This window comes from Squalius cephalus (assembly GCF_949319135.1).
Source record: "Squalius cephalus genome assembly, chromosome: 13".
Lineage (NCBI taxonomy): Eukaryota > Metazoa > Chordata > Actinopteri > Cypriniformes > Leuciscidae > Squalius > Squalius cephalus.
The window spans coordinates 26632309-26659359 of record NC_137134.1 but is presented as its reverse complement, the minus strand read 5'-3'; the positions used below and the strand labels follow the sequence as shown (position 1 = coordinate 26659359).

The 27051-nt window shown below is 40.3% G+C and overlaps 2 protein-coding genes across 2 annotated transcripts in view; one reads left to right on the top strand and one right to left on the bottom strand.

Annotated features, from left to right (window-relative positions):
* Nucleotides 1-27051, top strand: part of LOC307169761 (uncharacterized protein) — an 87834-nt gene that overhangs the window by 10637 nt on the left and 50146 nt on the right. The window contains exons 5-6 of the mRNA XM_079890566.1: nt 183-497; nt 22887-23189. Coding sequence (XP_079746692.1) covers nt 183-497; nt 22887-23189 — 618 coding nt within the window. The remainder of the gene's footprint in view (nt 1-182; nt 498-22886; nt 23190-27051) is intronic.
* On the bottom strand, nt 13318-16231 carry LOC307170515 (CD48 antigen-like; the record flags this gene model as incomplete). Its single annotated transcript, XM_079891635.1, has 4 exons — nt 16020-16231; nt 15526-15834; nt 13612-13914; nt 13318-13490 (listed from the first exon to the last, which is right to left on the bottom strand). The coding sequence occupies exons 1-4, from the start codon at nt 16060-16062 to the stop codon at nt 13318-13320; spliced, it is 828 nt and encodes a 275-aa protein (XP_079747761.1). The 5' UTR covers nt 16063-16231.

Sequence of the window (27051 nt, the reverse complement as noted above, 5' to 3'; positions counted from 1 at the left end):
ATTGTTTGCCGATCCATGTTATTTTTAATTTGCTGCTCCTGTGTTTTTAGTAGATCTCTCTTGTTTGCAACTCTGTGTGAATTTATGCTGCTCTTGGTAGATTGCGTTGTCATTATGGAAATGAGCTGTGTAATTCATATGTGTAATCATGTGTTCTTCATATGTGTTTGTTGCTGTGACAGATGAAATGAAGCCAGTATCAGTGAAGGAGGGAGAATCTATTACTCTAGACACTCGTCTTATTGGAGTAAAGGGATATGATCTGATAAAGTGGAAGTTTAAAGACCAGCTCATCGCTGACCTCAATAAAGGGACCGATGAGTTCTCAACACATGACACCAGTGCTGGTGGGAGATTCAAAGACAGACTGAAGCTAGGTCAAACAACAGTATCTCTCATCATCAGTGACTCCAGAATCACAGACACTGAAGATTATTCTCTACACATGATCAGCAGCTCACACACCGTTGAGAGGAACATCAGTGTTACTGTCAAGGGTGAGTAGATCAAATCTTTCAGTATCAATATCTTATTTACATCTGTGCTCTGTGAACAATCTAAATATGAAATCAACATATACTGTATATATATATACGTCTGATGAAGGACATCTGACAAACATAACAAGAAATTGTTTGCAACAAATTAGAAATTTGTAGAGGAAATGTACTTTATTTCACATATTGTCTCATGGAACCTTAGATGAGTGTTTCAAATATTTGTAATTAGAGAAATAGGTTTTAAATATTTCAGTGAGAAGAGAATCTGTCACAGAAAAGCTTCAGTGTTTTTTTTTTTTATTATGTTGGCATTTATGATTCTCTCTGAATCAGCTTATTTTTTTATTTTTTTTGTCTTTTGCCACCCTTTGCTTTTTCCATTGACAGAAGTAATTACAGTTAGTGCTGATGTTTATAGTGTGTGTTATAGATCAGACACATTCACACTAATGTCTGTCTTTATCATTACAGTATCAGATCTACACTCAGGTTATATAGTGCTGATGTTTATAGTGTGTGTTATAGATCAGACACATTCACACTAATGCCTGTCTTTATCATTACAGTATCAGATCTTCACTCAGGTTATATAGTGCTGATGTTTATAGTGTGTGTTATAGATCAGACACATTCACACTAATGTCTGTCTTTATCATTACAGTATCAGATCTTCACTCAGGTTATATAGTGCTGATGTTTATAGTGTGTGTTATAGATCAGACACATTCACACTAATGCCTGTCTTTATCATTACAGTATCAGATCTTCACTCAGGTTATATAGTGCTGATGTTTATAGTGTGTGTTATAGATCAGACACATTCACACTAATGTCTGTCTTTATCATTACAGTATCAGATCTTCACTCAGGTTATATAGTGCTGATGTTTATAGTGTGTGTTATAGATCAGACACACTCACACTAATGTCTGTCTTTATCATTACAGTATCAGATCTACACTCAGGTTATATAGTGCTGATGTTTATAGTGTGTGTTATAGATCAGACACACTCACACTAATGTCTGTCTTTATCATTACAGTATCAGATCTACACTCAGGTTATATAGTGCTGATGTTTATAGTGTGTGTTATAGATCAGACACACTCACACTAATGTCTGTCTTCATCATTACAGTATCAGATCTACACTCAGGTTATATAGTGCTGATGTTTATAGTGTGTGTTATAGATCAGACACACTCACACTAATGTCTGTCTTTATCATTACAGTATCAGATCTACACTCAGGTTATATAGTGCTGATGTTTATAGTGTGTGTTATAGATCAGACACACTCACACTAATGTCTGTCTTCATCATTACAGTATCAGATCTACACTCAGGTTATATAGTGCTGATGTTTATAGTGTGTGTTATAGATCAGACACACTCACACTAATGTCTGTCTTCATCATTACAGTATCAGATCTACACTCAGGTTATATAGTGCTGATGTTTATAGTGTGTGTTATAGATCAGACACACTCACACTAATGTCTGTCTTTATCATTACAGTATCAGATCTACACTCAGGTTATATAGTGCTGATGTTTATAGTGTGTGTTATAGATCAGACACATTCACACTAATGTCTGTCTTTATCATTACAGTATCAGGTCGGTCAGCTGCTGTTTCAGGAATATCTGGTGCCAGTGTTGCTCTGATGGTTTGGGCTGTAACTGTTTTTTTACTGCAAGAAGTATAAGTAACCAAGGCAAAGGTGTAAGTATTACATGCAAACAACTTGACAAAGAAACAACATTAATACAGAAATATTAAACACAGCACTGATTGTGTGCTGCTTTACTTTAGACAGAACAGCCATTAACACAAATAGAGCTGATCTGGTGCTGTTTTGATCAAAGAACACAATGCTGCTGTATATTTTATCCATTTAACATTTAGTCATTTACCCCATTAATTGGACACCACTGATTGTTTAATTGAACACATTTTTATTGACTCCTGAGCCAGTGGTCAATAAGACCTTTTATATCCATTGAATCAAACTGTCAGTGTTGATGTCACTCTCCATTAATTAGCATCATTTCAGAAATAAAAGACTAAAGAACAAAGAATAATTTAAATTAACATTTACAAATCACAACATACAACATATATGTGTAATACATTATGGTACAGGCTAATAAACAGAAACAATGTAATGCAGGAGAACATAAAATTATCATCATTGTTATCAACACTATTTATTCTTTACTATTTTCATTTTTTAACTTGGTGTTTTTACTGTGAATGTTTCTGTGTTTTTATATCAGGTTTCAGTGAAGATAAAGTGAATCAAACTCAGGATCAGGATAAATAATGAGGAGAATTAACCTGTAATAATCTGTAACAATGTAAACATGTGCTTTGCATGACATACTGATCAGTGTAGATATATGTAAAAATTTTCTTTTAGCCTAATTGACAAATGCCTTATGCAAAATCCAAAGGATGTGATGTTTACGCATGCTCCCGAGAGCTTTTCTTCAGTTCTATGACACATGAAGTGCATCACATGATCAACTGCTAAATTCAAATGTGCTTTCGCAATTTGGCTGGGGCTGAGCCATGACTGACGCTCAGCGCTGTCATATATCACAACTATTCAGTGTTTTCAACCACATAGTGTTTATTTTAGGTATAGCAAACAATACATTTATAGTTTGTAAAATACACACCAAAAATCCGTTTTTTTTTTTTTTTATGTAGCCTATATGTTAGTGACATATAAATCATGCTTAATGTATTTTTATTTTATTTTTTGCTGTGTGCTTGATTACTAGAACACAAGTATGGTATGACAGTGTTTTCTGTTTTATGAACTGACGATGTGAATGTGAATCTGAAATCTTATAAATATGAGCTGAATTCTAAGTGATTATTTGAGACCCATGTGGACACGAGTACAGATATACTGCTGTTTTATATGATTTTACTGTATTGATTAATATTTCAAAATCAAATGCAAAAGACAATGTGATTTTATGAATCCCTGATTAATATATATATATTTTATTGATTTTATTGTGGACTACTGTTTGTTGCCCGGACTTCCTAATCTTGTCTTAAATCTGTATCCTTTCCATTATAGTTTTTCTGTATCACAGGTATTTGTAAAGCTCATATATCATAAGTAATCTGAAACTGGTGTTTCTTATAGTGTAATTTTACGATTAGTTGCATGGGGATTTGTGACTGATCTTACAAGTGTAAAGTGTAATTTCTGTTCCATTAGTATGTTCATACATGGATCTATGTGCAATTACACAATAAAGCCAATCAATAAAACTAAGACTATTATATGGTGTCAGAGTGAACTGGGTGGATGGATTGCAAGTTGCTGAAATTGACCAAGGCAAAAAGTGTCTTATCAGTAGAAGTTACTCATTTGTTATTTTATCTACCTTTTTTTTTATTTAACTAAATGGGATCTGACTGGCATCAGACTAACACTGAACTATATAATGTAATGAATACCTAAAAAAATAAATGTAAGACCAGTTATGATGACTGAAGATCAGGAGTCAAGAGATGCATCAATTGAAGGATTTTTTTACTGAAGAATAGTTTGCAGTTTCATCAGCAGAAGTCAGCTTCAACACTCAAGGAGTTCATAGGCCGCTCTGCCATACACACTTAATACAACAGGAATTATACTCTCACATAGGTCACTAAACTACATCATCACGTCTGGTGAATGATTCTGATTGGTTAAGGCACAGATAAACAGAAAATGTCCACATGGGCTGTGAGTCAGAAGAATATCTCCATCGATGATCTGGATGCAGATGGTCAGTTTACTTCCCCTGCGTGACAGTAGTTCACCTCAGAACATCCTGTAACAAAAGAGTGCTGACACACACACACACACACACACACACACACACACACACACACACACACACACACACAGCTTCTTCAAGGTCAAACATACTGATAACATGTACTTTCTCTCAGTAAGAGGTTCAGACAATATTCATCATTATTCTCTTGTGATTGAAGATGAAAAGTAAAGCGAATGTTTTAACGAAGAATCGATGCGTAGGCAACAGGCCTGAGTGACCAGAGTGACCTCGGCTGTCAGGGTCAGCTAGAAGAGTAAATTAGGTTTTTAACACATGATTTTCTCACATGTAACTTTTTAACTAGTAAATCTCAGAAGCTTGATGAATTCATTCAAATCATTTGATATTTAGAAGCATAAATATTGATTAGTAACTCATCAAATCACTCAACAGATTTACATTTTCCTACAGAAAGTCGCTCCAGAACAGTGGTCAGCTTTACATATATACCCACATCCCTTCCAAAGATGGTAATACATCCTATAGATATGTTAAGAAATATCTTGTACCATGTGACATACTAAAATAGAATAATTTGTTGCATCAGCATTCTGACCTTTCTTTAAGACCCCAAAAAGTCAAACCAAAGACACACACACAGAGGGAATAATAGTGTACAAATATATAGCTAAATTACTTATTTTCTAAATAATAAAATATTCAACATTCTCTACAGAAAATTTGTGATTGGCTGATTGAAAATCTCCTCATATACCGATAGCAATTAAGCAGTCTAAATGTATTTTTATAAATATATATCGTCTGTGGAAGATGTGGGACCATAAAATGTCGGATTGTGTTCCCTGTGAGTCAATGTGTGTTTGCAAACCACTGCGCAGGGGAAGGTGTAGGACCATAAAATGTTTGTTCAATCATTTCATTTGGTCGGATTGTGTTCCCTGTCAGTCAACGTGTGTTTGCACTGTGCACAGCCTGTTCACACAGACATCATATGTCATCAGTGTGTTAACGTACGCTATAGTGCACAGACAGAGCAAATATGGCAGGCAAACAGTTGTTTATGTTCATTATTGTAGTCCTGTTACTCACTGTTCTACTGTAAAGTTTTCTCACCGGTGAATGACACATGATGTAATCCAATAACGTTGTCTGTGGTCACCTCACTGGTCTGAGTGCGTTCATGTGTTTTGGAGGAGGTGTGGCTTTGGACATTTATAGTAAAGGTGGGATCATATGCTTTCAATGCTTGCAGACTAAAGTTAACATTTCCCAGATCACCTACTGCACCTTTAAGTATTTCATTTGGTTTATATGATTATATAATAATTTAATATAATAATTCTTTTTTTTTTATGTAGGCGTATCTACAAAAAAAAAAAGTGCTCAAAAGGAAAGCAGTTGCATCACCTTCCCCACGAGCCAAAATGATTAGCGTGTGCCTTCCCTCCAATCCCGGCTTCTCATTTGAGAAAAAAAAAAATGGTCGTCCCTCACTCACACTTAAACACTATCAGCTGCGTGTCAAGGGATATAAACTCTTTATCAATATAAGATGTGTATATTTCATTTTATATGAACCAAGTTTTACTGTTGCTTTTATATTATTGGAAAATTTTGAAAGATTTTTTAATTCAGTAACGTCAGACAAACTTAATGAAGGCAGCCGAACTACCGCAGATAAACCGCTAGCACCCATTTGGGAGCCAAATGAGCCCATAATGAAAACCTAAAAGGGCTTCAATTAGAGCCCACTGTGTCCCATCATGTCTCCGAGCTAACATATGCATATCCATGTGGACACATTTCTCTGGGCCCCATTTGAGTTTTCCTGCAGGGCCCAAGTGACAGCCCATCAAAAACCCACATGGGAATGCTGGCTGTGGCGTTTATCTTTATCTATCTCAGCGTTGCTTAATGCACCTTTAATGGAAAATAATGCCTTTGCCCGTTTACCCATCAGTCAACCGCACACACACCATAGTAAACAGGAGCAAGACGTTCCCTTTCGTTGTCACTCCGAGTTACGTCGGATGACGACGAATGGGGTTTCGCTTAGAAATCCTATCATCTTCGAGTATATAAAACGAGCCAATGGCAATGAAATGCCATGGGTCTGCGAATTTGCATAGCGTAACTCCGCCCCACCCTGGGGGTATATAAGGAAGTGTGCTGGCAACATGCAGATATGTTTTCGCTTCGGAGCCAAGTTGATGTACTTCACTCCACAGCCAATCCTGAGATTCATCTCTTCATTTCTCTTCGAGACGAGCCTCTCTCCAAGTGTTGGTGTGACAGCGAGTTCCAGCGAGTGCACATTCCCTGCTTATCTGTGCAGTGATTTGCCAGTGTTTGTGTGTTCTCTCCCTGGTCGCTTCAGCATTTGTGGAGAAACCTTCGGGTGTGCCAGCATTGCCCGAGTCTGATCCCGAGATGACTGCCATGCTTTCCCGGGCAGCCGCGGCCATTGGGCTTGAGTGGTCCCCGCCACCTGGTCCGGTGCGCTCGCGGCTGGACGATTGGTTTTTGGGTGCCGCCACTGATCCTCGTCAGCGCGCGTCCCCAATGCCTTTCTTCCCGGACGTGCATGAGGAGGTCTCGAGGTCCTGGAAGGCACCATTGTCTTCTTGTGATCGCTCGGCTACCTCCTCCGCTCTGCCTCCTCTCAATCAGGCGGCCGCCAAAGGGTACACTGGGGTTCCCCAGGTTGAACGCTCTGTTGCGATGCAGCTGTGTCCTCAGAGTGCTTCTTCCCGTGGTGACCCAAAGCACCCCTCCAAAGCCTGTAGGTTCTCTTCCACGCTTGTGGCGAAGGCCTATAGAGCTGCGGGGCTGGCGGCCTCCTCACTGCATGCCATGGCGACACTCCAGGTCTACCAGGCCCAGATGTTGCGTGACATGCACGAGGGGAGGACTGACCTAGCGCTCTTTGATGAGCTGCGTGCCGCCACCGACCTTGCTCTCCGAGCGACGAAGGTGACCGCACGCTCCCTGGGTCAGGTGATGTCAACTTGCGTGGTCCAGGAGAGACGTCTGTGGCTCAACCTGGCCGATATGCGTGAGGCCGAGCGGACCCGGTTCCTCGACACTCCCATATCCCAGGCTGGCCTTTTCGGCGGAGCGGTTGAGGACTTTGCCCAGCAGTTCTCGACCGCCCAGAAGCAGACTGAGGCTCTCAGACATGTCCTGCCCCGACAGCCAGCTGCTGCCTCCACCCAGCCGTCGGCACAGGTGCCTCAGTCTGCTCGCCGCCGAGGGCGCCCTTCTACGACTCCCGCCCCTCCCGCACGGCCCCAGCAGCAGCCTCCATCCGGGTCGCGTCGTGGAGGACGCCGTAGGAAGGCGCCACAGCCCTCTCCCGCCCCGTGCCCCGCTAAACGCCAGGCCAAGCGGCGTTCCTGAGACGGGCTGCTCAGAGATGGCGTTGAGTTCTTCCCAGGAGCCGGTAGCAGGGCCGCTCCTTCCCCCGGTGGAATCCTTGGTTTTTCCCACCCCGCTGCTCGTCCCACGACGGGCAGCACCCTTTTGTGGTCAAAGAAAGAACTCACTCCCCCATCTCTGAGCACACAGAGTGTCCGGATGACAGTGCGCGCCGCTCACGAGCCTCGCCACTCTCGTCCCCCTCTGTCGCCAGTTCCCTGCCAGAGCACGCCCCAGTGGGACGCTGGTTCTCCCCTGGCCTCCTCTGGCAGGACGCGGCTAATGACCGTGCCCCCGCACCGGGCCGCTATGCCACCCACGCCTGGGCCGGTCATTCCGCTTCGCTGCACCACCGAGGGTATGTCTGTGGTCCGTATGACCCCGCTGGTACAGTTCCTGGAAGCCTGGTTAGAGCTTCCCAGGCTGTCCCGCTGGGTCGCGAGGACCATCAGGCTCGGCTACGCGATTCAGTTCGCGCAGTCTCCTCCCCGCTTCAGGGGAGTCCGCTTCACTATGGTCGGTGGCAATGCCCCGGTTATGAGAGCGGAGGTCGCTACCTTACTGGCGAAGGGTGCGATCGAGACTGTCCCTCCAGCCGAAATGAGGTCCGGCTTTTACAGCCCTTACTTCATTGTACCGAAAATCCGGTGGGTTACGGCCAATCCTCGACTTGCGCGTCTTGAACCGCTTCCTTCACAGGATGCCGTTCAAGATGCTCACGGCCAAGCGCATTTTCGAGTGCATACGGCCGCAGGATTGGTTTGCAGCGATCGACCTGAAGGACGCCTACTTTCATGTCTCCATTCTTCCTCGACACAGACCGTTTCTACGGTTTGCTTTCAAGGGGCAGGCATACCAGTACGTGGTTCTCCCTTTCGGGCTAGCCCTGTCTCCTCGCGTCTTTACGAAGGTCGTCGAGGTAGCCCTTGTTCCCATTCGGGAACACGGGGTTCGCATCCTGAACTATCTCGACGACTGGCTGATCCTAGCTCACTCTCGAGACCAGGTTTGCGAACACAGGGACCTTGTGCTCCGGCACCTAGCTCGTCTGGGCCTTCGGGTCAACTGGGAGAAGAGCAAACTCTGCCCTGTGCAGAGGATCTCTTTTCTCGGTATGGAGATCGACTCGGTCGCCATGTGCACGCAGCTTACGAGCGAGCGCACGCAATCACTGCTGACTTGCCTTCGTCAGTTCGAGGGCAAGAGTGTGGTCCCACTGAAACTAATTCAGAGGCTCCTGGGGCATATGGCATCCGCAGCGGCTGTCACGCCGCTCGGGTTGCTTCATATGAGACCACTTCAGCTTTGGCTTCGCGATCGAGTCCCGAGGTGGGCATGGCACTACGGCACGCTCCGAGTTCCAGTGACTCCGACCTGCCATCAGACCTTCACCCCGTGGTTGAACCTCAGTTTTCTTCGGGCCGGAGTGCCCTTGGAACGAGTGTCCAGGCATGTTGTTGTGTCAACAGATGCCTCCACCACGGGCTGGGGCGGCATGTGCAATGGACATGCTGCCGCGGGCTCCTGGACAGGACCCCAGCGCCTTTGGCATGTCAATTGCCTCGAATTGTTGGCTGTACATCTTGCCCTGCACCGCTTCCATGCGTTGCTCAGGGGTCAACACGTACTGGTCCGATCGGACAATACCGCGACTGTAGCGTACATCAACCGTCAAGGTGGTCTGCGCTCCCGCCGTATGTCACAACTCGCCCACCACCTCCTCATATGGAGTCAGAAGCATCTGAGGTCGCTTCGTGCCATTTATATCCCGGGAGACCTGAACCAGGCGGCCGACGAGCTGTCTCGGCTTCGGCCTCTCGCTGGAGATTGGCGACTCCATCCCCAGACGGTTCAGCTGATTTGGGATCAGTTCGGGGATGCACAGGTAGACCTGTTTGCCTCCCACGACTCGTCCCACTGCGACCTGTATTATTCCCTGACCGAGGGCACGCTCGGCACGGATGCACTGGCGCACAGCTGGCCGCGGGGCCTCCACAAGTATGCGTTTCCCCCAGTGAGCCTTCTTGCGCAGACCTTGCGCAAGATCAGGGAGGACGAGGAGCAGGTAATTTTGGTTGCCCCGTATTGGCCCAACCGCACCTGGTTCTCAGAACTAGTACTCCTCGCGACAGCACCTCCCTGGCCAATTCCTCTGAGGAAGGACCTGCTTTCTCAGGGACGGGGCACCTTATGGCACCCATGTCCCGATCTTTGGAACCTCCACGTGTGGCTCCTGGACGGGATGAGGCAGGTTTGAGTACCCTACCACCAGCGGTGGTGGCTACCATCACTTCCGCTAGAGCATTGTCCACGAGACATGCCTATGCGTTAAAGTGGAACCTCTTCGTCAACTGGTGTTCTTCTAAAATTCTAGAACCCACGAAATGCCTTATCAGTGTTGTGCTTTCCTTCCTGCAAGAAGGGTTGGAGCGAAGGCTGTCTCCCTCCACCCTGAAAGTGTATTTTGTCGCCATTGCTGCACATCACGACGCAGTTGATGGTGAGTCCTTAGGAAAGCACGACCTGATCGTCAGGTTCCTGAGGGGAGCCAGGAGACTGAATCCTCCTCGTCCTCCCCTCGTACCCTCTTGGGACCTCTCAGTGGTTTTAACTGCCCTGCAGAGTGCTCCCTTTGAGCCTCTGCAATCAGTGGAGCTTAAGTTCCTGTCAATGAAGACAGCGCTCCTGGTTGCATTGGCCTCCATCAAGAGGGTAGGGGACCTGCAGGCATTTTTGGTTGACGAAGCGTGCCTGGAATTCGGACCGGCTAACTCTCACGTGATCCTGAGACCCCGGCCCGGATATGTGCCCAAGTTTCCCACCACACCCTTTCGAGACCAGGTGGTGAACCTGCAAGCGCTGCCTTTGGAGGAGGCAGACCCTGCCTTGGCACTGCTCTGTCCAGTACGCGCACTCCGTGCTTACGTAGACAGAACGCAGTGTTTCAGGACCTCAGACCAGCTCTTTGTCTGTCATGGTGGGAAGCTGAAGGGAAAGGCTCTCTCCAAGCAAAGGTTGTCTCACTGGATAGTGGACGCCATTGCTTTAGCATACCAGCAGCAAGGTCGACCATGCCCCCTTGGTGTGACGGCCCACTCCACCCGGAGTGTGGCATCCTCTTGGGCCCTAGCGCATGGCGCCTCGCTAACAGACATCTGCAGAGCTGCAGGCTGGGCGATACCTAACACATTCGCGAGATTCTATAATCTCCGAGTGGAGCCAGTTTCTTCTCATGTACTCGCTTCAACTAGCCGGTAAGAGATTCTGCTCAGGTGTCTTCGCTTGCTCGCCATTCCTCTCCACGGATGGGATGCGTGCGATATTTTCCTCAGGTGAGCCTGATAAGCCCTGAGTCTCCTCCAGCACTGACGACGTCAACGCCAGAGTTATGCCACCGGCAGCTTTGCGCTTGGCTAGGTGCCTCCATGTGCATGGTTCCCCATCCGGGCGACCCCCACATGTGTATTCCACTGTAAGCCTCTTTGAGCATGTGTCTTTCCCTTGGCAAGCCACCTTGCCACCCTTGGGGTTGAAATATTCCACCTGCGGCTGGACACCCCAGTGTTATTCCGTATGCAGCCCTTCGGGGTCGTATGTGTATTCCAAGTCCCCCCCTTCGGGTTGGGCATGATTGCATATTTCCACTGGATATGCTTCCCAGTGTACCTTGGTATTCCTGTGTTAAGTAGGACTCCTTCGTCTGTGCTAGTCTCACGACAGGGAGCTCAGACTTACGCAGGGCACTGGAAGACAGTCGAGAGGTGACGTGATTACACTGGGAACCCCATTCGTCGTCATCCGACGTAACTCGGAGTGACAACGAAAAGGAACGTCTCGGTTACGTCTTCCTGCCACTTCCGCTGTAACGCCTGAGTTCAGTCTCGGCTCCTCAGCGAAGACATATCTGCATGTTGCCAGCGCACTTCCTTATATACCCCCAGGGTGGGGCGGAGTTACGCTATGCAAATTCCGCAGACCCATGGCATTTCATTGCCATTGGCTCGTTTTATATACTCGAAAATGATAGGATTTCTAAGCGAAACCCCATTCGTCGTCATCCGACGTAACGTCTCCGTTCCCTACTCAGGGAACGAGGGTTACATACGTAACCGAGACGTTTGTCCACTCTACAGAAACCACATTCATTTGGGTCAGTCTGACACTAAACTAACCTGAAATAAACTGGTTTCACTTTGACTCTGAACTTGAGCTGCTAAAGTTTCTAAAGCATTCTGTGGAAACAATGTTTCTTGCATGAGGGTGAAATACACTTCTTTTTTTTTTTACTTTTTCTGTTTTGAGGGGATATTTAAAGATTATGTGTCATTAAATGCAATAATCTTAAATGGATATCTGTTCTCTGATCTAAATGTAATGAAGACTGCAGATGGTCTTAGTTCTTGTGGTTATTTCAACATCTTCTCTTCTCTGCGGTTACAGACTGTGTCTATAAGGAACTACAGCATTAACAAAACCTCTCGTTCATTTCCAAACCTCACGACATACATACACTGAATAGAGTACAATGAAGAACTGACTTGATACAAGTTTACACATTAATTATTTGCTTGTGTTGTTATTTTCACGTCACATTTCATATATTTTTTGTCTCGAGTTCCAGACCACATCCTGTAGATGTTTGACAGTCTCTCAGCAGACACAAACTGACCTTAATGTTTCATCATGTATTAAGTGAGACTTTAAAGTTCACACTTTGTGTTTATTCCCTACTAGTATTTAATTCATCAATTCGTCATGACATTCTGCATTCTTCTTTGATATTGAATGAAAAAATATTGATATAATTTTTCCCCCTGGGGAATAACAGTTGTGCATTTTTGTTAACTATTTGTATTTACATTTAGTATTTTTAACAACACTGCATTCAGTCAGAGTTTTTTTACTCAGACCTCAGATGCGCTTGTCTTGCAGATGAAGCTTATGGAGTGACTGAACATGAACTGATACATCATGTTGCTTTTATTTCCAGTGGAATGTATGAGGTCCCAGTTTAGGGGATTGTGGGCCCTACTTACTTTTACTTTATTTAAAAATGTATGGTCTTCAGCTTCTTCCAAAAATGTGATCTTATTTAAATACTTAAATTTTAAATTCACTACATTTTATTTAGTCATAATTAACTAAGGGACAATCAAAAGCAGTGGCATTACCATAATAGACAACAATGAGGGCGTTTTTTTTTTTTTTTTTCAAATGGGTAATATAGGGACAAACTCGCCCATCACCAAGTTGGGACATGTGCTCATAAATGTCTGTTTTAAAATCAAGTTTTACTTCTCTGTACGGTTCCAGTAGAGCTATAGAGCTACAGGTGAACACAATTTCTAATTTGACCCAAAAAAAAAAAAAAAAAAAAAAAAAAACATCATACACAAAAATCTAAGATCAGTATTTTATTTTAAGCACAGCATGCTTACAGCTCTATTTCAATTTTGGTATTTTAAACATAGCATTTAAAAATGCTGCATCCATTTATTTTTTATTTTTGTCATCATGCAAAAAGTCATGAAAAATGCAAAATTGAAAAAAAGAAAAGAAAAAAAAAGTAAAAAAAAAAAATCATCAAGAATCAAAAAGAAGTATCAGATCCAGCACTGTGGGTCTGATGTCTCTCCAGTTCAACTCTTCTTAATCTGATGTCATAAACCAGCACAATAAACGCAGCCACAGCAGCCATGCCCATCAGAGCAGTGACGACCAATCGGATCACAGCTTCAGTCCCTACAAAATCATGGACTTCATCTGAAGAGAGAACTTAAACACAGAAAAAGATTTTTTGACTCAGTAAATATAAACTAATATAATATTAATGTACTGTGACAGAGATTGGTTGAGTAAATAAATAACATCACCGCTAATGTACCTGAACACAACTGACAGAGATCGGTAATGCAGACGTGTTTGGTCTGGTTGCTGAGAGGATTGTTCACCACACAGCTGTAAGTGTTGTTATCCTGATATTCCACCTCCAGAGGAAGAGAGAGACTGATGCTGAGATCAGACACACTGATGCTGGACAATACACTGATTCCTTTGTACCAGGAGAGATTAACCCTGAACACATCCATCACTGAACACCGCAGCACACATGTTGGGCTTGATGAACTCTCTGATGATGAAGAACACTGTGAAATGACACTGCTGATGACAGGAATGGGTACTGGAGCTGCAAAACATGAAATAACAAAAATAAATGCAGGGGTTCCTGGAGCCTTACAAAACAGCACATCTTCATCCTTCATCAGCGCTGAATTAAGTTTCAGACTAGTAGTTTTAGGCCAGCAGCCACAGGCCGGAAGTGAGGTGTGCTTATACTGTCTTAATAGAGTATAGCGCTAATTACACGCATAATTTTTGTTTTATTAGATGAGCTATGTATACACATTTTAAATGGATTTATATCTACAATATTTAACGACAATACTTTTAAATAAGACAAGATGGCTTTGTATGATGAACAGATTGAATTTGGGCTTTTATTCATCAACGCACACATCAGTTAACACACAAAAGTGTGCATTGAGGGCGCATATCGACCACTAAGGCTCGCGAGCACCCTTTTGAAGCATAAAATGACAAATGGAACACCCTACGGTCTCATGGACTTAACGGACACGGCAGCCATTTTTAAGTCCACAAGAACGTGGCTGCAACCTAAATGTCATACTCTCTTGAGTACTTTGAATAAGTAATTACTTCACAACCGCTAAAAAAGTATGTTCTATATATAGTATGAATTTGTGTAGAAGGTGATCCAGATGTAGATTGTTTTTGCGCATCAAGCAGGTTCGGTTGAGCTTCTGTGTGTGTTCCCTGATCAATAAAATGAGAACTAAGTGTGTCGATTTAATAGGCTATTTTTATCATGACAGAAAAATTACAGAAATTAAAGAAATATTGTTTGGGTTAGTTACACCTAATTCTACTTTACTTTTCAATGATGTTTGATTGATTACTCATATTTATTGCCAAGTAGATCTACCTTTCTGTATTTGATAACTGTATCATAAACAATAAAAGATACAGAATACCGATTTTAAGCAGATAAACACCCAATTCATAAATTAGTTCACCACATCTTGGCAGAAATAAAGACATCTCACTGTTGGTTTTGTTTTCTTATATTTTATTTATTTATTTATTTTCAACAATTTGTATTTGTTTCTTTGTGGGTTTTTGCACTGAAGGTCTGTTATAGCTATCTTTTTTATATGCATGTTGAATTATCTGAATAAAAAAATGTGCCTGTTGATTGAAGCTGCACTACCGCCTTGCGCCTGATTATTAATGTGACATTTCGTCATGCTTCCGGTCTGAGGCTGGTGCTGTGCGTCTGCAGAAGGATACTGAAAAGATACTGAATACCCAGTTACTGCTGTGCGACTAACATGCCAAAACGCCGTAACTTCCGCCAATAGTTGTAGGAATTATAAAAACGTTCCTCCAGTGCGAGAAAGCCCCTTGTGTCTCCAAACGAGACAAGTGAATGACTGTGTCGTAAAAGTTTTCATTACGCGAAGCTTTTCAATAAGGTGTAGCCTACGTTGTGGCCATCTGGTGGTCAAATCATGAATATCACCTTCTTGTCTGGCCAATTGAAATTAAACAATTGTTTTAGCCGTACAGGAGTAGGCTACAGCCTAAAAAGTATATGTAGATGTAATGTCCAATATAAAAACCAACCATTTATAAAAAAAACAATATAGTCTAATTTTGAGAACAATTTAGTGTCATTTACAAAGAACATTAGGCTACATATTAATTAAACAACACCTACCGTAAACAGTAACACTGAACGTCTTTATTGACTCTCTGTTATTGATAAGGGTCCTAAATTTATAGATTCCAGTGTCTGTGGTTCTGGTGTCGTTGATGGTGAGAGATCCGTTTCTCTCCAGCTTCAGTCTGTCTTTGAATCTCTCATCATCGTACTTTGGGTTGCCCTTAATTGTGTAAACTATGCGACTGTTGTCAAACCTCCAAACGATCTCCTCCGTCAACTGTACTTCAGAAACTTTCGAGTCCAGAGTGACAGAGTCTCCCAGCATTACTGACTGAACTTCATGTGATTCAACCTGAAAAACACCTGCAGAACGAGATTAAACGGCTTAAATATTTAAATCATGGAAATATCCTTACCGTTGTGTGTAGTAGCTTAGGCTATGTAGGCTACTAAAAAAATGAAATAAAATAAAAATGGTAGCCTACCCGGTAGTTACTGTGATAACACTATTATCATGAAAAATAGATTTAGGCTACAGCCTAACTTACCAACCAGACATAACAAAACGAGCAAAACAAATGTGCGGATCATTTTCGTAGGTTCTCAGATTGTCACATTACAAGTCCGACAATGTGATATTATTTTATAATTAATATGTTCTATGTTATATAGATTATGTTATAATTATCTGTTGTTGTTGTTAAGCTGATGTTTAACAGAATCGCTTCATACTCCAGCACTCTGCACGCCACCAATAAGTGTGCGCGCGCCTGTGGGCGTGAACTAGTGTGCAGCACGTGGTGACGTAGCATCTGTTCAACCAATGAGAATTTCAGAGAGGTTCTTCTTAAAGAAATGCACCTAGTTCATTCAACTTCTTTTGGTAAACAAGTAGGTTAATAAACCTGGCATTGTAAATAATAGTTTGATAATAAATAAAGTTTGCATCCAACTGTAATTGTGCAGCATAGAAGCTGGTAATACAGGACACTTTAGATATAAACAAATATAGGCCTATATTATTATTAATAATTATTAGCTATAATAAAAATATTACTCAAAAACCTGTGCGCAACAATTCTAGTTTTCCAAAAAAGTAAACTGTGGATGAAGACAACACCCTTCATACACACTAAATATACAAACCCACACATCCTGTGAAAATTCATAAAAAAATATCATGTGAGGTCTTTTTCAGTTCTTCATTTTACTTCTAATTTCACTTTTTTTTTATCCCTTTAGGTTCTAATAGTCAAAAATAGACCTGCAGCCTAATCATGTTTAGAGTTGTTTTAAGATAAAGATTGTGTAGCCTACCCATTGGATGTAAATAATCTTAAACGGATTTCTGGGGCCCGTTCTTCGTACGTCGCTAACTCAGTTAGCTGGATTTGATTGTTGGTGATTTGGCATGATCTTGGATTGTTTGGTTCTTCTACGCTCATCCTGGACTTGCTGTCATAGCAATGTGCGCAATCTTAAACCTGCTCGCGAGGGCTTATTTCATGTTAACAGGATTAGATCCCGGCTTTATAAGCGGAGGTGATACGGGAAGTCTTTCGCAGCCATGTCTTGTCCGTTTTTACAACAAGAACCTGTTGCTGAAGGTGCCAGAATAATTCGAAGAGCTTTTCGAACTAATCAAATTAATTAATTTAATTTAATATAATTTAATTATTTTTTGCGAATTAATCGCGTTTTGCGAGATAGACAGGATCCTTTAGCGCAGCGCGATAATCTACTTATTGAGAGATAGGCTATCGTTTTTCTCGTGAGGGTGTCATATACATTATTAATTTGTTGGAAACACACGTTAAATGTTTGACTCGTCGGAGTCGGGCTTTAACAATGGCACAAACTGTTTGTATTGCATTGAGATTCTTTGCGAGTGGCACTTTCCTTTACACTATTGGAGATGCAGAAAACTTGGGGGAAAATGCTGTCTTTTGTGCCATTCGCAAAGTTTATCTGGCACTCAAGCAATTTTTAGGGGGGTTTGTGGTATTTCCAAGCCACTTAAAGGTGGTATCAGTGATTTCAGGCCCAAAAATATTTTTATCACATTCATCTAATCTTTCCTAACGATCCGCTAGTTGTCCGCCCCATAAGCATGCCGTCAAAAAAACGCGTCTCTATAGGCAGCCTAGGCTCTGAGATCTGCTCACAAAAACAAATGGTTTAGCCAAACACTCAAAACCAAATTGGTTGGAACACTATTTGGTTTGGTTTTGAGTGTTTGGCTAAACCATTTGTTTTTGTGTGCAGATCTCAGAGCCTAGGCTGCCTACAGAGACGCATTTTTTTGACGGCATGCTTATGGGGCGGGCAGCTAGCGGATCGTTAGGAAAGATTAGATGAATGTGATAAAATATTTTTGGGCCTGAAATCACTGGTACCACCTGTAAGACCACAGGTTCAGGTTGTGAAGCAGAATTTATTTTTGCCATTGCAGGTACATTATATTTGTTAATGAAGATCATGCCAAAAAGTAGGACTTACAGTATTTGTTCCCCAGGCTTCCCTAACGTGATTGGTGCCATAGACTGCACACAAGTCCCCATCAAGGCCCCACCAGGCCCCAATGAAGGGGATTTTGTGAACCGAAAGGGATTTCACAGTGTAGGCTAAATGTGCAGGTATTACTATTACAATTCTTAATATTCCAGATTAGTAATATATCAAATAATACATAAAAGTAATGTCATCAAAAAGTATGCAGTTGACTGATTAAAAATATCTTAGATGGTGTGTGACTCCATGTTCTACATCACAAATGTGGAAGCAAAATGACCTGGTTCTGTGCATGACTCCAGGATTTTCAGAGAGTCACATTTATGCACATTATTTGAACGTGGTAAGGCAAAATTTAATATCAAGCTCACTGTATTACATACATTGTTCTGAGCCTAACAAAACTGCATTTTTTCCAGGTGCTTACGACACGATCCTGCTTGGTGACTGGCTATGCCTGCAGGCAGTATTTCATGACGCCATTCCCTGACCCAAACCCCGGACCACAAACCCGTTTCAGTGCAGCTCTAGCCAGGACAAGGGCACGCATTGAAATGACCTTCGGGCAACTAAAGGAAAGATTTCAGTGTCTGAAGGGTCTGAGGGTTGCACCTGACAGGGCCTGTGACATTATTGTTGCATGTGCCATACTCCACAATATTACCACCACCGACAGAATTGTGGAACACCATTTTTGATTATTATTTTTTTTTTTTACAAACAAAAACCTTCATTAAATGAATAGAAGACAAGACAACATGCTTAGTTCCTTGAGTTTTATTTAAATTATTCTTTGTCAAGAAAATCCAGTGATGGTCATCTTTTGCCTGCAATAAGATACATAGTTATCCAAGGTCAGCAATAGTACTCTGTGTGAAATAGTGTATTAGCACTTACTCTGAAGTTCCTTTTGAAGCAACTCAATATCTAGTGCCAGTTTTCTCTTCTTTAAGGTGTCAAGTTCTATTTCTCCCCTTAATTAGTTTTTTTCAGGTCAAATTACTCAATTTTCTGTTGTAGATTCCCATTTATAAAGGGTATGGATATCACCCTGTCCCATGTTTGGATAAAAAGAATAAAAAAATAAAATAAAAAAAAAAGAACTGTCAACACAAGCCTCATGCAACAAAAATAAAAAGTAAAAGTAGGCTATACTACACTGCCCACCTTTGTGCTGTAGGCCTTTCTTCCTGCAACTCATATTGCAGTCAGAAATAATATGTACACAACTATAATATTGCAGTCAGAAATAATATGTACACAACTATAAATTAAGTAAAGTTATTTATGCACTTACAAGTACTTCCTCCAAAGGACAGTCATCTGAGAGGGTTTCTTCACTGTCCAGTGCAATGGAAACAAATGGGCATTACAAAGTGTTGCACTTTCTTCCCATTTGATGTAAAGTTAGAAAAAGTCCACTTACTGCACATATTTCAGCCACCAGTTTTTTTGGGAACAGGTAAAGGTGTTGGTGTATTGTGTAAAACTGCACAAAAGAGGAAACACAATGACATTACAATGACCTACACTATATGAACAAATGTGATCAATAACTCATGGCAAAATAATCTTACAATAAGTTCAGCAGTTTTCACCTTCACAAGTAAAAGCAATTGATCACTAAATATTTAACAGTTGAAATTACTATACCAGCCGTTTGGATTATATAGGTCTACTTAATTTAATGCAGAAAAAAAATTAATTGGGTCTCAAGTGGCTTGGAAATGCCACAAAAAAACTAAAACACCTAAAAGTGCCAGGTAAACTCCGAATGACACGACAGACAGCACTTTCCATCAAGTTCTCCGCATCTCCAATAGTGTAAAGGAAAGAGCCACTCGCAAATAATCTTAGGGCAATGGAAACAGTTTGTGCTGTAGTTAAAGCCCGACTCCGACAAGTCGAAAATAAATGCGTTTCCAACAAATTAATAATGTAAACGACAATCAGAAAGTGCACTATCGCGCTGCGCTGGACTTCCCGTATCATATCCGTTTATGAAGCCATGCACAGTCTAATCCTGTTAACATGAAATAAGCCTGCTCCCGAGCAGGTTTAAGATTGCGCACCTGTTGCTATGACAGCAAGTCCAGGATGAGCTTCGAAGAACCAAACAATCCAAGATCATGCCAAATCGCCAACAATCAAATCCAGCTAACTGAGTTAGCGACGTACGAAGAACGGGCCCCTGAAGCTATAATGTTTGCATATGGTCTCAGTTCTTGTGGTTTATTTTCAGCATCTTCTCTTCTCTGAGGTTATAGGCTCTATCTCGAGAATAACAGAGATACTCTCCCTCATTTCCAAACCTCACAAAAGAAGCTCAATGGACAGAGGAACTGTCTTGACTCAAGTTAACACTTTAATTCTGTTTGTGTGGTTATTTTCTCTTCTTCTCTTCTTCTCTTCTCTTCTATATTGACTGAACTTTAGTTTTGTCACTTTGAGTTCTCCTAGAGACCACATTGATGTTTGACAGTAGATCTGTCTCAGCGGACACAAACTGACCCTTATGTTTATACACTGCTTTATTTTGGTATTTAATTGTATAATATTGGATTCATCACTTTGTTGTGACATTCTGGATTATTTTTCTTCAATTAATTCATCAAATCTCCATACTGCTTGTCCTATATATTGGGTCACATTAGGGTCTGCAGCATCTTGGGCCACAGGCAGAGGAAACACCCTGGACAAGTGGCCAGTCCATAGCAGGACTTTGTTCTTTATGGTAATTACAGTATTAAACTAAATATAGGCCTAAAAAATATTTCAGGAAAACTGAGCATGGCTTGCAAATTAATTTATTGTGGGACACCACTTCTGTTTATTTTTGGTGTATTGTTATGACATATTAGGTTAAAATTTCAAATAATTCAACATTTTTTATATTTTCAAAGGCCTTGCATTAAGACAAACCACCATCAGTGACGTAGGCTACAGATGTTGACCTCACGACGCTCACCAAAGCAGAGACGGCCGATTTATTTATTTATTTATTTATTTTCCTTTGGACGATAGACCGTTTGGTCCGATTTGAAATAGTATGACGTAACTCACTCTTTCGCAGAAATCACGTGACCAGGTCGGTTTGCTACGAGCCCATCCGTATCCTGCTTCACTTTCATCATTCAGTTTGGATGCGGCCAGAAGCGACTTCAGTATGAGGAACCTTTACTTCTTTTTTTGGGCTTTATTGCTCGTGGACGGTGAGTCACATTTATTTTCATTAATTCAACACTTTCGGTTTCAATATAAACCGGAAACAGAAAATGCGTATTTGCTCTAGACTTCTAATTTGCTTGCTTGTAATTCGCTTGCTTGCTGGGTTTTGCCTATCACCACTGTTTCTTAAAAAAAACTGTTATAACTTTTCTACAAATAGATGTTGTGATAAATCATAGTGTGAAAGTGACAACGCCATTATAATAAGGGTATTTTTGGGGGTAAGTTTGTTCGTGCATGTGCGTGTGTGTGTGTTAATTTGGTAGTGAACACTAGAGGGCGCCGACGACCTGTAATATTCTGCAAAACACTTTATTTTTTATTTTTGTGTGAATAATAATAATAATAATAACAATAAGATCATGGATATTGGCTACTGTTTTAGCGGAATACAAAATAAAAATCACAAGTAAATCGGCATTAAAGTGTCTCTGTGTCTCTTTCCTGTCGGTCGGTTATGGGTGCGGCTCAGAAAAGACCAACAGCAGGTGCACATTCATAACTTCATTTATCCAGTCAGATATCCCTAAACATATATTAATATGGATTACTTAAAAAACGTTTTCGTTATTAATTTGAGGTATTCTCTGTCACCATAGTACACCAGAAATTGAAAACTAGTAGCATGTCTTCATCAAGCTCATAATTATCACTATTTGCCTCAACGAGCTCTGTTGTTTCTGCCAGATCCTATGGGGTTGGATTGAATTATTGAGCTGAGTTTTCCTTTCTATATATTATGCAATACAAACTCCACCTTTATGTTATATAAAGTAATTTGATTAAAAATGTAAAAAAAGTTACATTTTAATTCAAAATAGGCTACTACAATTTGTAACAAATATATAACAACTTTGAAACAAATATGAGATGGGAGATAAAGTTAGCCTAAATGTTTTTTTTTTCCTTTTCACTTGCAAAACATTTGCAAATCTATTTTTGATCCATTCCTGAAATTGTACTTTTACCTTAAACCTGTTTTTTTATTCTGTAAATTCTTTAGACTATATTTTTTGTGACTCACAACTTCTACTGTCATCTGAGGATGCTGGTGTTCATGTATGACTGTGATTAAACTCCTGTTCTTCATTTGTTAAACTGATGATGTGTGAGCTCACCCCAATTTACAACACTCTCTGGTCTCCCCTAAATCTGTGAAGAACTTTAAAATATTCTTTATGGATATATATTATCGGAATAATGCTATTCCAGTATAAGAAACATTTAACATTTTAACAATAACAATTGATTTTAGTTCATTGCATTTTTTAATCCAGTATTTTTTAATCCAGTGCGTCCAGGCTGCACTTTTAATTTGATTTACTTATTTATTTAGTGTGTTTTGTTTGAGTGTTGCATGTGATCTTCCACATACAGCCAAATACTTTTTACAATTTGTGTTTAAAACATTTAAAACAATATCCTTATGAGGCTAGTGTATAAAATGTAAAGTGTGTTTTATGGTAAATAGTTATTTGAAATGATTATTGGGGAAATGAACTTTTCAGATTTAGTTCTGGATTCTCCGTCTCTATTTCAGCCACATAAAGAGCACTTCAGTACAATAATGAAAAAACACTGTGTATCAGGGTAAAATCACTCTAACATTTGCTGCACTGGAAAAAATGCCAAGATTGATCAAGAATTAACATTTTATTTATCTTTTCCCCCATCAGGTGTGTTTGGTGTTGAGAAAGTTGATGTGACAGTGTCAGTGATAGAGGGAGATTCTGTCACTCTAAACCCTCACACTAAAATAACAGAAGGTGATTCAGCTGAGTGGTTTTTTAATGATACAAAGATAGCTGATATTAATAAACCAGATTTTCCTAATGGGAGATTCAGAGACAGACTGAAGCTGGATCATCAGACTGGATCTCTAAACATCACAAACATCAAAAACACAGACTCTGGACTCTATAAACTACAGGTCGAGGGCACAACTGGGACATCCAAAATATTCAGTGTTACTGTCAGCGGTGAGTAACTCAAGTCTTACAATCTGATAACTGGATTAAAATCTAGATTCATTTTCTGAGAACAGTTTAGATTATGTGGAATAATCAGAGGTCTATTCTTCAAAACCTGTTGTTGTTTTAGTGAATTAAAAAAGCAGCTATGAAGTTAAGAGAGTAAAAATGAAATATGTAAAAGGAAATATTATCTATTGATAGAACAATAACATTTATTCTTCAGAGATTTACAGCAAAGAGGAATCCAGAGTTATTTTCACAACTTTAAAAAGAAGAAACAAGTGGCATATACATGACCATATACAGTTTTATTGTGTGACTGTTGTGACTGTTTTGTTGAATCTAAATTCATTTATTTAATCTTCCTGTATCCACTTGATATGAAGGGATGGTAAACAACAGCAACAAAGCTCACACAGATTAGGGTTATTGTTATAGGTAGACACTGCTTATTAATATTCAATGCAGTGTTTTATGAGACATTAATTAAGACTGATGATGGATGAAGCTCCACAATGAATAGATTTGATCTGAGACGATCTTAAGAATATGTTGAGCTTGTTCGACTTGAACCGGCGCTGCACAGACCGATCAGTTTATGACATCAAAGTACCGCGAGAGCAATTCAAAAGCATAAGGAGCAGTTTCTATTCGCTCTCGTGGTACTTTGATGTTATTCACCGATCGGTCTGTGCAGCGCCGGTTCAAGTCGAACAAGCCTGCTGAGTTTCAGGCGCTGTCTGTAAAGTCACATGATCAATGACACTCATTTACTCTTGTTTTTTATTATTACCCTTTATTTAACCAGATAAAACTTTCTTAGATTAAGAATCTCTTTTACAGAAGTGACCTGGCCAAGATGAGCAGCACAACATTATCAAAAAGAAAAGAATCGCCCTAACATATCATCAAAAGAATTAAAACATTTACAAATAGTTTCTTCTTTAACACTCACTAAGCAAAGATCCAGAGATGTCCATTGATGGTCTGCAAATTCAGGTCATTTTGTAAAAAGTTCTGTCACTACTTACATTTGATTATTGACCTAGAAATAAAGTGCAGATTCTGAAATAGTTTTCATGCATTTAGGCAGAGGTTCAGATGTCAGTTCAACATTCAACAAAGAGAGAGAAAAAGAAAAGCAAGAGCAGCAAATCTGAAGAGTCTGAGTCAAAGATGTTCAGCATCTCTGTCTTCTAGACCTGTAGCGTTATTAGCTTGATCTGTTTTAATCTGATTCTGTTTCTTCTCCTCATGTGTTTGTTACTGTGACAGATGATATGGTGTCAGTATCAGTGGTGGAAGGAAATGTCACTCTACACACTGGTGTTGATATACAGAGAGATGATCAGAGACTGTGGAAGTTTGGAGGCGTCCTCATTGCTGACTTAACCTGTTAACAGTCGCCCCCACTAGTTGAGCTTAAACCCAAACCTGACATACACAGACTAAAACAGACACAGTTCATGAACACTCTGGACTACAGGCGTAACTGAGGACTCTTTAGAAAGATGAGAGATGTGGCTTTGTCATTCAAGTAAAAAAAATCAGTTATATCATTATAGACTAAAAGTGAGAGAGGCTTAAATATTTTGTAAAGTAATGATCAATTTATTTAAATAAAATATATTTAAATAATAAATATGTGAAACTGTGTTATGATCGACTCAAAAATCAATCAATTTAAAGCCACAAGTCTGAATAAGTTATAATTTAAATTTGATTGTAAATCCACTAAAAATAAGGTTCATGAAACATTTTCTTTTTATAGAAAGTAAATATTGAAAAATGGCACTTGGTGACACCAAAATGGCAACTGGTAATTAATTTGAGATGAAAAACAATATGAAATTATTTACAACTGAGCATAATTGTTGTATCTGTAAATTATAAACATTTAAATAGTTGAACTTTGTCTGAAACAGTCGTGCGTTGACAGTACAGTGGTAAAAGTTACAGACATGACTCTTATGTTGGCAGTGCTTTAGTTCATCATTCACGCTTTTCCGTTGTCAGTTATTTCTCAAACGTTTCACCCACATTTTAAAACTGTTTTTTTTTGTCATCTGCTCTTCATATATTGACACTTTTACATTATTACAGATATACAGCAAACTGCCCATCCTGTCATCTCTCTGTCTCTACTGACATCCAGTATCTCTCTCTCCACTTCTCAAATCTCTTTACTCTTCCTCATATTCAGTAATATACCACCATTTATTTATCCAATCACCTGACTTTAGTCTGTACACATTTACCCCAGTGCAGAACTCTTCCCTAAGCAATATATCTCTGTCTCCAGTCTGCAAACATTTATCTTTGGCTCTGTATCAATCTTTTAAACTTAGTTGTACATGTGTTGATCAATAGTTGTACATGTGTTGATCAATAAAGACTAGCAATAAAGACTAGCAAAAAGATTTTTTTCATAAAAAAAAAAAAAATATATATGTTGGCTGACAGCATGTGCTTATACAACTTGTAATGTAGCATTAGTACAGCACACTTCTCAAATTCTCATCTTTTTATCACATAACTATCTTGCTTGATCTTTGTTTGAGTATCCAGATCAGTCTGATATAGTAACTAACTGAGTGAGTTTGGGGCAGGACAATAAGTTTTGCAGGAGCAGGGTGGCAAGACAGTTACTGTGTTAAAATAAAGCTTCCCTACTCTATAGAATGTAAAAAAAAAACCAGCATGTCAAATGTCCAAATACACAGTATTCATTAAGTAATAGCCGAAGAATACCTAGATGACATACTTCTCCCACCATGATATTAAAGTGCACATCGCATAAACACTTTACTAACTCATGAGGCCGCAGGAAAAATGTGTACATGTCAGGGAAGAGTAACTCTGCTGTCGTAAGTCATATGTGACCCTGGATCACAAAACCAGTCTTATGTTGCACGGGTATATTTGTGGCAATAGCCAAAAAAACATTGTATGGGTCAAAACTATAGATTTTTCTTTTATGCCAAAAATCATTAGGATATTAAGTAAAGATCATGTTCCATGAAGATATTTTGTAAATTTCCCACCTTAAATATATAAAACATTTATTTTTGTGAATGGATGCAGCACTATCGCCAATAGAAATGGACAACTTTAAAAGCGATTTTCTCAAGATTTCTATTTTTCTGTACCCTCAGATTCCAGATTTTCAAATAGCTGTATCTCGGCCAAATATTTTCCTATCCTAACAAACCATACATCGATGGAAAGATTATGTATTCAGCTTTCATATGATGTATAAATCTCAATAAATAAAAAAAACACATAAGACTGGTTTTGTGGTCCAGGGTCACATATGACAATGCCAACATGGCAGATGTAGCATGTTTAATCTGTATTCATAATACACACATACGTTTTAGAACATACAATTAACAATCTCATAAAGTTCTTGATATTTTGTAGTATCTGCTCTGGCAGTATGTGATTTCGGACACCTCTAGTCCGTGGCAGACAAAAGGATTGATCAGGAAACTTGTTTGAATACAGTCATTATTTTTGCAGGTCTGTTAATGATACTGGTGGCCTATTAATTGCAGAATGTGTATTTGGTCAGAATACAAATATTATGATCACTAAACAGAACCTTAAATGCTTGAACACCTGCCAGGTTGATTGTGTAATACTAACTATTCGTCTCATCACTGTAATCATCTCTGTGTTAAAACTACATGGTCTGCCTGTGTGCAGTCAATATTATCTGTGTATATTTGGACGTCAGAACAGTCGGTGGCGCTGTTGGAATGCTCTGAATCCCTGACCAATCAGCGCTGCACAGAGAACGCTGGGGGCGGGGCTATTCTTTTCGTAAGACTCTAACAAACATAATTGTATAATGTTTTCCTATTAA